The sequence below is a fragment of the Ornithodoros turicata genome, chromosome 2 (assembly GCF_037126465.1).
Source record: "Ornithodoros turicata isolate Travis chromosome 2, ASM3712646v1, whole genome shotgun sequence".
In the NCBI taxonomy this organism is placed as follows: domain Eukaryota; kingdom Metazoa; phylum Arthropoda; class Arachnida; order Ixodida; family Argasidae; genus Ornithodoros; species Ornithodoros turicata.
Window position 1 is genome coordinate 55,559,628 of NC_088202.1, and position 13,567 is coordinate 55,573,194.

Sequence of the window (13,567 nt, forward strand, 5' to 3'; positions counted from 1 at the left end):
GACGAAGCAGATAGGGAGTGCAAGGCTCGGCGCGCCGCTGCAGAACGCCAACGGCATAACACGCCGAGCGGACAAGCAACCAGACGCGCATTTGCCGAGACTTGCAGGACAACAACATGACCCAGCAGCAAGGGAACGGAAAGAGGCTGGGATGAGACGAAGCAGATAATGGGTGCAGGACTCTACGAGGGAGTACATGGCGGCTGCGCTTCGACAAAAACAGATAGGGAGTGCAAGGCTCGCCGCGCCGCTGCAGAACGCGAACGGTATAACACACCGAGCGGACAAGCAACCAGACGCGCATTTGCCGAGACCTGCAGGACGACAACGTGACCCAGCAGGGAGGGAACACAAACAGGCTGCGATGAGACGAAGCAGATAGTGGGTGCAGGACTCTACGGGGGAGCACATAGCGGCTGCGCTTAGACGAAGAATATAGTGGGTGCAGGGCTCCACAAGGGAGTGTATGGCGGCTGCGCTTAGACGAAGTAGATATGGAGTGCAGGGCTCGGCGCGCCGCTGCAGAACGTGAACGGTATAACACGCCGAGCGGACAAGCAACCAGACGCGTATTTGCCGAGACCTGCAGGACGACAACATGACCCAGCAGGGAGGGAACGCAAAGATGCTGCGATGAGACGAAGCAGATAGGGAGTGCAAGGCTCGGCGCGCCGCTGCAGAACGCCAACGGCATAACACGCCGAGCGGACAAGCAACCAGACGCGCATTTGCCGAGACTTGCAGGACAACAACATGACCCAGCAGGAAGGGAACGGAAAGAGGCTGGGATGAGACGAAGCAGATAATGGGTGCAGGACTCTACGCGGGAGTACATGGCGGCTGCGCTTCGACGAAACAGATAGGGAGTGCAAGGCTCGCCGCGCCGCTCCAGAACGCGAACGGTATAACACGTTGAGCGGACCAGCAACCAGACGCGCATTTGCCGAGACCTGCAGGACGACAACGTGACCCAGCAGGGAGGGAACACAAACAGGCTGCGCTTAGACGAAGAATATAGTGGGTGCAGGGCTCCACAAGGGAGTGTATGGCGGCTGCGCTTAGACGAAGCAGATAGGGAGTGCAGGGCTCGGCGCGCCGCTGCAGAACGTGAACGGTATAACACGCCGAGCGGACGAGCAACCAGACGCGCATTTGCCGAGACCTGCAGGACGACAACATGACCCAGCAGGAAGGGAACGGAAAGAGGCTGGGATGAGACGAAGCAGATAATGGGTGCAGGACTCTACGAGGGAGTACATGGCGGCTGCGCTTAGACGAAGCAGATAGGGAGTGCAGGGCCCGGCGCGCCGCTGCAGAACGCGAACGGTATAACACACCGAGCGGACAAGCAACCAGACGCGCATTTGCCGAGACCTGCAGGACGACAACATGACCCAGCAGGGAGGGAACGCAAGCAGGCTGCGATGAGACGAAGCAGGTAGTGGGTGCAGGGCTCTACGAGGGAGCGCATAGCGGCTGCGCTTAGACGAAGCAGATAGAGAGTGCAGGGCCCGGCGCGCCGCTGTAGAACGCGAACTGTATAACACACCGAGCGGACAAGCAACCAGACGCGCATTTGCCGAGACCTGCAGGACGACAACGTGACCCAGCAGGGAGGGAACACAAACAGGCTGCGATAAGACGAAGCAGATAGTGGGTGCAGGACTCTACGGGGGAGCACATTGCGGCTGCGCTTAGACGAAGAATATAGTGGGTGCAGGGCTCCACAAGGGAGTGTATGGCGGCTGCGCTTAGACGAAGCAGATAGGGAGTGCAGGGCTCGGCGCGCCGCTGCAGAACGTGAACGGTATAACACGCCGAGCGGACAAGCAACCAGACGCGCATTTGCGAGAGACCTGCAGGACGACAACATGACCCAGCAGGGAGGGAACGCAAAGATGCTGCGATGAGACGAAGCAGATAGGGAGTGCAAGGCTCAGCGCGTCGCTGCAGAACGCCAACGGCATAACACGCCGAGCGGACAAGCAACCAGACGCGCATTTGCCGAGACCTGCAGGACAACAACATGACCCAGCAGGAAGGGAACGGAAAGAGGCTGGGATGAGACGAAGCAGATAATGGGTGCAGGACTCTACGAGGGAGTGCACGGCGGCTGCGCTTCGACGAAACAGATAGGGAGTGCAAGGCTCGCCGCGCCGCTACAGAACGCGAACGGTATAACACGTCGAGCGGACAAGCAACCAGACGCGCATTTGCCGAGACCTGCAGGACGACAACGTGACCCAGCAGGGAGGGAACACAAACAGGCCGCGATGAGACGAAGCAGATAGTGGGTGCAGGACTATACGGGGGAGCACATTGCGGCTGCGCTTAGACGAAGAATATAGTGGGTGCAGGGCTCCACAAGGGAGTGTATGGCGGCTGCGCTTAGACGAAGCAGATAGGGAGTGCAGGGCTCGGCGCGCCGCTGCAGAATGTGAACGGTATAACACTTCGAGTGGACAAGCGACCACACGCACATTTGCCAAGACCTGCAGGACGACAACATGAGCCAGCAGGGAGGGAACGCAAAGAGGCTGCGATGAGGCGAAGCAGATAGTGGGTGCAGGGCTCTACGAGGGAGTGCATGGAGGCTGCGCTTGGACGAAGCAGATAGGGAATGCAGGGCTCGGCGCGCCGCTGCAGAACGCGGACGGTATAACACGTCAAGCGGACAAGCACCCAGACGTGCATTTGCCGACACGTGCATGACGACAACATGTCCCAGCAGGGAGGGAACGCAAAGAGGCTGCGATGAGACCAAGCCAAGAAGACTCGAAAGTTGTGTACGTGTGGTGCGTGCGGAACAGAACCGTGAGCAACATCTAGCCCTTATTGCGTCTGGACGGTAGGTACATTCGGACGTCTGGACGGTAGGTCAATTCTTCATATGTGTCGGCGAAAAACTGCGAGCTTTTTGAAAGACAAACTTTGTTTTCATTTCCTGAAAGTAAAATAAATAATTGTACGCGGGATACGCGTTTCTGGCCGACAAATGACGCGAGTAATTCGGGAGAGCAACAGTGCACATTTATTCTCATTGCCATTGCTCCAAGTGTTGATTGTCGGTTATGGATCTACGTATTTTGTCGGCCACATGTTCGCTTCAAGCAGGCGAGCCTCCAAAGCGCTTTATACTCCCCTGTAGTGTTGATTTGTTTGTGATTGAACGTAGTGCAAAGTTCAAGAGACACGGTAGCAGATGACTAGTCCCACAAAGCCAAACACGTTTACTCCAACGCCAAACATCAATTTTCAGCCGTCAAACTTTCATGAAATATATACGAGCCCACCATACTCTTCACATCACAGCATATGACGTGATCACACACGTAATGAAACGATTATGAGATGGGGCTGATGCCGGCCACCAGGGAGGACGCTGGTCCAGTGCCAATTGCAGAGAATGAGAAATTATGATGGACGTGGTAGTTCAAGCAAGTACAAACGTACATACTTCGCTTGGTACAAACAGGACTATATGTAGCTGACTGAATTTTGAATTCGTGTAGATTGACGTCCTGCTAGAACACCATTGCTACTTATGCTGCTCAAATCGTTCTTGACCACGGCCACGCGCGAGTTGGCTCTTCTGACGATCGGCGTGCCACAGAGTATGAGGCACATAAATGAGGTATGAGCAAGCTCCGATCGGCAGCCGCAGCACAGAACAGCAACAGGCAGAACGCCGTAGAAGACGTATGAAAGATGAAAAGGAGATGCCACGTGATGAAGGTGAGAATCTGAGAAAAGGATATCCCATATTGGAAAACTCACCACCTCGAGACCACTACTGTCTTCTCGCATAACGATGGAGGTACCGTGGGCCGAGTCTTTGTACAGATTGCTCTGAATGATCCTGGCGTCAATCTGTGACGTGAAAACCACAGCATTGTTTTACCGTTATGTAGTATAACGTTAGCATAACGGTATTAATATAACATTGATACATAATAATAACTTAACATCATTAGTAATAATTAATAACATTCTCATTCTATCCGTTAAACCATCTGCATCATGACGTCGTGGTCTCCGTGTCAGTATGTTATTTTGCGGATAGCTATACTACGGTGTTACTTGATCCCTCATAACTATTGCATTATAAGACATCAGGAACTCCTGAATGTGAAACAAGCAACTGAGCGTGACGCCCTTCACCGCTATCATAACGCGTCTAAGACAGAAGTGTGAAAACTTGCTGAGCTTTCGCAACAACGCGCATGTGTGCACAGGGAATAGCTACATATGGCACTACCAACCTTAACGTGTGCTGCAAACACACCCGCATTATCTTCCTATTGTGGGGGAACTGAGTCGCACAACTGCGTCCCTCAAAACGCAGGCTCGAGGAAACATATCAGTCACTAGGTTTTACAGGGTTTCTTATTGCGGTTGCAGAATAACGCAGATGAGATGTTACAAGTTCAGCAGTGTAATTTAAATTTAACTCAACATAACCTGGCGCTTCTCGGACGCAACATTTGTATCCAAGGCCCGCGGTTTCACCAACGCTGGTTAACTTAGAACCGAGATCAAGGGTCATTAAAACTTTAAGTTGCCACTCTTTTTTTTTATAGCGACATTAGTTACAGTGACATGATGGATGTTTCATTGACAATAACAACCTTTGGTGAAGCTGAGTTAAAGGCCTTAAGAGTTAAAGTCAAGTTGACGGACCGCTAATCGGGGTCGGTCATACCAGGCCTAAGTATTCTATTTCATCACAATAAGCTTCATTAGCGCATTTCTTAGATCTTACGAAGTAGCCTGGTTTGTGGGATGCTCAGTGTTTCGAAAAACACAACTTGGTACAAAGTTAACTGTGGAAATGATAGAGCTTCGAGGGCTGGCACTGCACAATTCCAACCTGAACCGCTTTGTTTGCAATACTACTACGGCCACTACAACATAATAAGACGACGATATCATGCATTCACGCATGTGCACACACTCCGAGGATGATCAGTCCTCGTGCCTAGCGCCCCATGACAGGAGGAATACGAGAAGACAGTGTCGTACAAGTGACGAACAAAGCGTGTATATGTATAAGTCAACCTAACATCGCGAGTTCAAACCCGGGCGAGAACTCGAGCAAGTTGGTGGTATGATTACTGTGGTACGAAATGCTTTTCCAGGGCGTCCTCTACGAGGAACGCGATGTGCCGCGCGCTAAAATTTGAGCACCATCAAAGACCATCAGACGGACAAAAGTAGTCAATGAACAGACCACCATGGCGTCCCTCGTCACCACAGTTGTCTCGCGATGTAACCAACGAATTATGTATCAACTATTGACGTCGTCTTGCGATGATGTTCATTATCGTGCCGCTTCAGAGACTGTAATCTCCAGCCTGTGGTGCAATGACTCCTAGCGGCCTAGCAGCTATTGCAAAATGGTTTCCGAGTGGTGTCCTTCCAGCTGCGTGAGCTACACAGCCACACGAAACGTAGAGATATTTGGGTGCCCTTTGCTAGCCATGCCCGCACTGCCTCAACTGTTTTGGCCTCTCCTCGGAAATCAGTTTTTAATGTAGCTCTTTGGTGTGACTCCACCGAGTGGAGATACGTTCCGCCACGGGTTGTAGATTACAAAGAAGTGTATCGCAAGCAGTGCATCCTGTACTACGGATGCGATGAAATTCCGAAGTCGTGCTGTGCAAAGTGAATAGCAATCGACGGCGCCATGTGACGCAGTTTGAAATTCCGCACGCGCAAAACAAGTGTAAAGGAGGCCCCATATGGTGCGTGTTTCTGTGAATATCGCGCTGCGTAAAACTATGTATGCCACGCACCTTGAAATACGCCTGTCAAACCGCATGTGGCGCAAATACCGCTGCTGCGTGCACAGCGGGTTTCGCGTATGTGCTTTACGAAGTTTTGGCAACATTCTGCTCTTCCGAAGTGGTTCTTTAATTGATTTGCATTTGGTAAAATCGACTTTCATGAGCGAAAGTTCTTGTACTTGGAGATGTCCTTATGCAGCTTTTTCGTAAGAGCGGCCGTGTTTAAAAAGGATGTAGGATGCTGGACCGGAACCAGAAGTGACTTGCTGCGCCGTGATTGGTTGCTATGGACGACCGTGAACTGATTGCTGCGTGAAATGATGCAGTGAATCACGCGCTACGAGCAGCTGGGTAATTCCATTTTAAATTGACCAAGGTCCGCTGATGACATTTTTTGATTTCAGTGAAAAAAAAATATATGTTGGAAACGACCTCAGGTGAAGACGAAAGCAGGTTCCCGGAGCTTCCTACGATCAACCAGTCCACAGATAAAGAGGAGGTAAGATGGCGCCGTCTTCGCGACGGGACTTTTTCTCGCGACTTTGCAGCCTTACTGATGCTATTTCATTCGCATCACAGCCCTCATCGCTAGCATACGTAAAGTCTGGGCACCCTAGTATACCAGTACGGAGTGAAAACGGTGTCACTTTAAAGGGACGCTGAAGAAAAAATTCGAAGGTCAGCAGATATGAGAAAAATTGCACGTTTTTTAGCGCTCATATCTCCTCTACGGCAGCTCAGATATCCGTAAATGAAGTATACTTTTAATGTGCAATCTTTCTTCTATCGTTAAATATAAAAAAACTATTCTATCCCGTTTCGTTGCCGAAAGAGATGTCAGTAAAGTTAGGTGAGAGCAGAAAATTTCCGATGTTTGGTATGGTGTACCCAGCCGCTGCAATACTTATTCCAACAATTTTGCGGTTACTGAAAGGCCAACGTATCACCTAAATCCAGCCGTAAAAATATGTTGCACTATTTTAGTAGGGTGAACGCAGCGAATTTTTTTCTGTGCCCATGTCTCGCTGTTGCGGCCTTGCACTCCGACTCCACTTTCGAGTGGCACGGCATCGCGCGTTTCCCATTTCACAGGGCCTTCGGTCTCCCTGATGCTGCACTGATTCCCGCCGCTGTCGGCACTTATTTGTGGACATGTCCACGTCGGCATTCTTATTTAGGTGCAAACCTTTCATATGCCGTTGCGAGACGAACAGATGATGTCTGTCTATTATGCCGCAGCGACTGAGAGTAGAATACTGACTGACAATATGTAGCTCAGTATAGCAACAACTTTTGAAACAGCTTCGTCAATACTGCACATGGTATGCGCTAAAAAAGAAACACTTCTGTACTGAGAGGTGCTACCAAGTGGCTCATTGCAGGAGGTGCCGTCTTTATTACAGCCGCAGGAAGAAGTAACAAAAAACTGTCATTAGCTTAACTTACATTGCAGTAACTTACATTACATAGGTAGCATACGCATCCCCTGAGCCCCGATATTATTTGGTCAATTAGACAGGATTTGGTCAATAAGAGGAAGGCCGCACCACGCCAGACCAGGCAAACCCTTGTCGGTAGAATGCGCCCCTCATTATTTTTTTAAAATTAATATATGTCACAAATAGATGTCAGTAGTATAGATAGGTTGAGAAACGACGACATTGCCGCCAGGGCAGCGCCACCGTCGCGTCTGCGCCGACTTTTTCTGCGATTTTTTCCCGTGCGCGACAGGCGCGCCCAGGTGGAAGGCTGCTCGCGCGCTTACCGGTGGGCGGCGCGTGGCAGGAGGGCTGCGTTCGCGCTTACCCGCGCACATTTTTCAGTCTGGGCCGACTTCTTTCTTCATTTTTCAATCTGCGCAGGCTTCAATCGAAATTTTTTTTCCCGATACAACAGGTGTGCTGTAAGCGGTTTACATGAATGATGATAGCCATACACAAAAGTACAAGTGAAAATATATTTGTTAAAATTATGTGTCGGGAATTATGTTATGACTCTGTGTGAAGGAGAAAAACTTAACCAAAAATCTGATGCAGAAGAAACACAATACACATAAAAAAAAGTTATTACAGGCATGATGCAATAGCATTGAAGGGGTATCATACACCATACACAAAGTTTTTTATTAGTGATGATCATGCAAGTTTTCAATTACGCAGAAGGCGTAGCACATTTTAATCAAAGAAGATATTTTTAATCAATACGATTACAATCAAAATTAAAACTTTTATTATAAAAAGTCTAACATTATTATACGTGAGCATCCCTAGCGGATTTTTAGTTACAAAGTTCCGACAAATGTACGTAACTTCATGCACAACAGCTAATATTCCATTATGACACATTTAATCAACCGACTTCTCTAGCGATTTTTTATTATTTTTTCCAGCGTGCGGTGGGTGGCGCGCAGATGAGGGGCTGTCCGTGCGCTTACCAGCGGGCCGAAGAGCTGAGCATACACTTATGGTTGTGCACCCTGGGCCAACTTCTTTGGCTATTTTTCAGCCTGGGCCGACTTCGCTCGCATTTTTTTTTCATGCGGCACGTGGGCACTTTATATGCAAGTAGGGGCATGCACACTGACAACACCGAGTCGACTTCTTTGGCGTTTTCTCACCCTGGGCCGACTTCGTTCGCAATTTTTTTCAGGTGATGCATGAGTGGTTTACATGGAAGTAGGTGGGTGAGGGGGTGTCCGAGCGTCTACCGGCGAGCCGGAGAGCAGCGCGTGCCCTTATCATTCTCTATTTTGCCACCTGGGCCGACTTCGTTCACAATTTTTTCAGGTGATGCATGAGTGGTTTACATGGAAGTAGGTGGGTGAGGGGGTGTCCGAGCGTCTACCGGCGAGCCGGAGTGCAGCGCGTGCCCTTATCATTCTCTATTTTTCCACCTGGGCCGACTTCGTTCGCATTTTTTCAGGCGGTGCGGAAGTAGGGACAGGCATACTGCCATCCCAGCCAGGCGATGATACCGTCACACCTGGGCCGACTTCTTTCATAATTTTTTCCCACTACAACAGCTATGCGGTGGATAGTTTACATGCAAGTATAGTAAAGCCAAACAGTAGCAGGAATTATGTTGTAACTCTGTGTGAAGGCGAAAAATTCATCCAAAAAACAGAAGGAATGCAATACACATAATAAAGAATATGGGAAGCTAAGTTGAATAACTAAGTGAATAATTAGCTAAGTCGCAACACGACACAATTAATCAATTTCTTATGGTGGGAATAGCACACACGCAAGGAAATAATGAGAAACACGATCAACAACTAATAGAGAACCAAAACCCATCACGTAAACAAGAGGTACACAAAGGATAAATAATTGAAAAACAATCTATCAGAATGAGAAACATGCATGCACTTAACACTGAATAACAGAGAAACACTCTAAACGGCGCATCTGCTAACTTGTAAACAACAGACAGGAAAATAATATCGAACCAAACTATCAAACATTACAAATTTAATAAATTGATATGTAAATAATCTATCTTTGGAAAGCCAAGTTGAGAGAGAAATTCATCCAAAAAGAAAACAGAAGGAATGTAAGACATGTAATAAAGAATATGGAAAGCTAAGTTGATTATTCCAACACGACACAATTATGCTATTTATAATGATGTGAATAGCACACATGCAAGGAAATAATGAGAAACACGATCAACTGCTAATAGAGAGCCAAAATAATGCACAATCCAAACAAGAGGTACAGAAAGAATAATAATTGAAAAACAATCTAAAACGAGAAACATGCATGGATGAACAGCAGAGAAACGCTCTATACAGCGCATCTACCAACATGCAAACAACAGACAGAAAAATATTATTGAAACAAAGGATGAAACATTACAAATTTAATAAATTGAAATGGAAGTAATCTATCTTTTGAACTATCATGAAATCATCCTTGCGACCTAACAATATAGAATTTTCATCCTGCTCAGGCACTATAAACATTACCTTGACGGAGGTATCCAAACACGTAGCACAGCTAAGCTTGACACAGGACAGCCAATCTATGCTACTTGAGCCCAGTGGGGTCACTCTTTCCTTCTATACACCCCAAAAGCAAAGAAACCGCACATCCTTTGTCAATCTATGGGGTGAGGAAACCCTCCCTCTTTTTCACATTCTTTCCTCCAAAAGGAAATATTCTTAGGACTGGTGTACAAAGACGAAATTTTTTATTGATCAACTATAGCAAATAGACATTGGAATTATTTGGTTCTGAAGAACACAATAAGAATTCTATCAACAAGCAAACAATAGCATGCAAAAAGAGAAGTCTAAGAATAGACTTTTATGTCAGTGCAAACTGGTCTTAGAGAAACATTACCTAAGCAAACGAGAAATATTATCGGCGCAAACAATACTCAACAAAAAGGAGAAATGCTGCATTTAATGTATTTCACATATGACACAACTATTATGCATACATTAGTCTCAACTCACAAAATAGCAATCGAGTGAATATCTGAAGCAATACTCATTCAAAAACGAGAATCAAATTTAATTACGTCGTTTTATGATAACTTTGCAATAGCAATTTCTGCACGTAGAAGCTACATACAAACGACTCAATCAAAGCGTTCAACGTATCACAGCGACGTATCAAAGCGTTCAAACTTTAATTAAACACCTACTGATGTGTGACAGTCACCACTGCTCCGGAATGTGATCTGATAAACTTTAGCAATTAATGTACAAACAAATATCTTGTATACAATGTGTGACTATATAGACAGCTTTTTAATCTATATCTTTAAAAAATTTAAGAAAGAGTAGTGGCTCCATTTGTAGTGCCTCATATGCCGTGACATAATGAACAAACTCATAGTTTTTCAGTATGACTAATGAAAAACCTCGGGTGCATTCTGTGAATTGGAACTACGTTTATGTGTGCTGCTTTGGTTAAGTTTGCACAAGGAATATTTACTTATAATTACATATCTTCCATTGTGTTTATGCATAGTGCTCATCTTCATTGTATAGTGGCTAAACATTTCTGGTGATAGTTGTGTGAGTCGATTCTCCCAAAATGTTATTGGAACTGTGTGCCGCATGTTATGATGATTAGAATTGTAGACTCCGCCCGCGTGTCATGCTTGTCCATCACTTGCATCACGTCGTTTGATAATAGATTCCTTTCAATATATATTGTAAACTGTCCAATTGTTTGAGAAAATATATACACTGTGCTATTTAATACATAAAATAAGCTTTCGCAAAATGTTAGTGATCCTCTATGTAAACAAAGATTGATGTAACGTGCCTCTAAATTTCAATTAGCGATTCTTCTACAATTCTTTCCTTCGGATGTCGGTGTTGTATGGAGTGTGGTCGTGTAAAATCCTTTTGATTGCCAGCGCTGATTCCACATGAGGATCCTTGTACATAGTGTGGAATAAATGTCTCCTTAGCAATCTTCAATCTAATCATAAGCTGTTTTCGTTGCGATGTGTTGAATATTACAATTATTATTTCAATTATACACTTGCTTATTTCCATAAATTACAATTCTATTGTAAACACTGAAGTTTTGGTTTGTTGCCTTGATTGATGAATTCCGAAGACATCACATAGTTTATTCTGATTATTGGGCACTTGAATCCAGCGTTGATTAACGCAGGCGATACGTTGTCGCCGTGTTTGTATTGCTTCAACAACTTGCACTTTGTCGCGATGAACTGGCACAGTCTCTTATTGATGTTTCCTTTCTTTGAATAGTGTACAAAAGAGTATTAGATGAAAATCGTCCGATGGTCCACCGCAATTGATATGTTTGTTGAGTTTCAATAAGTGATGATACATCAGACCTTGCACGACAATATTGAACTTCTGTTCATTCGACATCATTCCAAGAACTGATAGAAGAAAATAAATGTGTAAAGGCTCTAGTGGAACATATCACGTGATAAGATTTTTTATGTATCTTCCATTTCAACCGTTAGGTGTAATTTCAACAAATCCGCAATGAATCGCGCGATATAGACTGCTTGTATTTGATAATTTGATCTGATTGCTTTCTTGATTAATGCAACGCCCATTGGGATGATTACAATTACATTTGGTCTCCTGTATTTCACTTCTTCTTTAGCAAACCTCAAAAACTCAGCCATCAATCCCAGTGGTCCTTCCGATGTTAACGTGCAAATATTTTTATAACTATTGTAGATTCGGCATACAAGTTCTTGCACCTTGAATTCCATAATTTGCTCCATATCTCCGAATACGACCATGTCTAGGACGTATTGAAATGCTGTGATAATAGAATCATTTCGCAACTCTTCTTTTTCGAAGCAGCTTTTTATCACGTCCTCCGATGACCTATGGTAACGAGTACAAAATCCGTCCATCTCTTCAATGTATAGCAAATGTCTGTTCTGTTTTGTAGTGTGACTCGACACTTAATTAAATCATATTGGTGCTAATTTTATTTATTAAAAATTTATTATGTTATCATGTTTAGAATAGTATTAATATCCACCTGTCGTGAGAATTATGAAAGTCAATTTACAAAAAAAGGTGATGAGTGAGAAAAGCGCGAGCTTTAAACGCGCTAGAACCCTCAATTCCCGGCTTGAGTTGTTGGAGTCTGTTTATTACTTTCACCACGACCATTGTGGGATCCCCCTACTCCCTGCGGACGTAGCCTTGGCGAAAGTGCATGGGAGCTAAGCTTCCCTCTCTCACTCGTCTTTTTTTTCTTTTTCTTTTTTGTTAATGGGCTCTGAAAGAAAAAGATGTGTTCCTGTAATGTATCGCCCTACTTGTTCGGAAAGTGTTTACCTAAATAAATGACTGCTTTGAGTTTGCTTCAGATGATCGCTCGATGGATATTAATAGAAATATTCTACTAGTTTGGAAAGTATTTTTAAGTTGTGTGCGTTGATTTTCACTGTAGCAAACTTTTACATTAATTTGCATTTCAGATGAGTCGTTTGTATGTAGCTTCTACGTGCAAAAATTGCTATTGCAAAGTTATCATAAAACGGCGTGATTAAATTTGATTCTCGTTTTCGAATGAGTATTGTTTCCATCACTGAATAAATTGGACTTTCTCTCTTTGCTTCAGGTATTCACTCGATTGATATTGTGTGAGTTGTGAATAATGTATGCATAATAGTTGTGTCAGATCTGAAGTACATTAAATGCAGCGTTTCTCCTTTTCGTTGAGTATTGTTTGCGCCGATAATATTTCTCGTTTGCTTAGATAATGTTTATCTAAAACCAGTTTGCACTGACATAAAAGTCTATTCTTAGATTTTTATTTTGCATACTATTGTTTGTTTGTTGATAGAATTCTTATTGTGTTCTTCAGAATCGAATAATTCCAGTGTCTATTTGCGATAGTTGATCAATAAAAAATTTCGTCTCTGTACACCAGTCCTAATAATATTTCCTTTTGGAGGAAAGAATGTGAAAAAGAGAGAGGGTTTCCTCACCCCATAGATTGACAAAGGATGTGCGGTTTCTTTGCTTTTGGGGTGTATAGAGAGAAAGAGTGACCCCACCGGGCTCAAGTAGCATTGATTGGCTGTACTGTGTCAAGCTTAGCTGTGCTACGTGTTTGGATACCTCCGTCAAGGTAATGTTTATAGTGCCTGAGTAGGATGAAAATTCTATATTGTTAGGTCGCAAGGATGATTTCATGATAGTTCAAAAGATAGATTACTTCCATTTCAGTTTATTAAATTTGTAATGTTTCATCCTTTGTTTCAATAATATTTTTCTGTCTGTTGTTTGCATGTTGGTAGATGCGCTGTATAGAGCG

General features: G+C 45.0%; 1 protein-coding gene across 5 annotated transcripts in view; it reads right to left on the reverse strand.

The window, feature by feature from the left end:
* LOC135385445 (uncharacterized) overlaps positions 1-13,567 on the reverse strand; it is a 133,268-nt gene that overhangs the window by 101,104 nt on the left and 18,597 nt on the right. For 4 of the 5 annotated variants that reach the window (XM_064614755.1, XM_064614756.1, XM_064614757.1 and 1 more), the window contains exon 4: positions 3,778-3,870. The exons of the other annotated variant lie outside the window; for it this stretch is intronic. In XM_064614755.1, the coding sequence (XP_064470825.1) occupies positions 3,778-3,870 (93 nt within the window). The remainder of the gene's footprint in view (positions 1-3,777; positions 3,871-13,567) is intronic. 5 annotated transcript variants of the gene reach the window in all.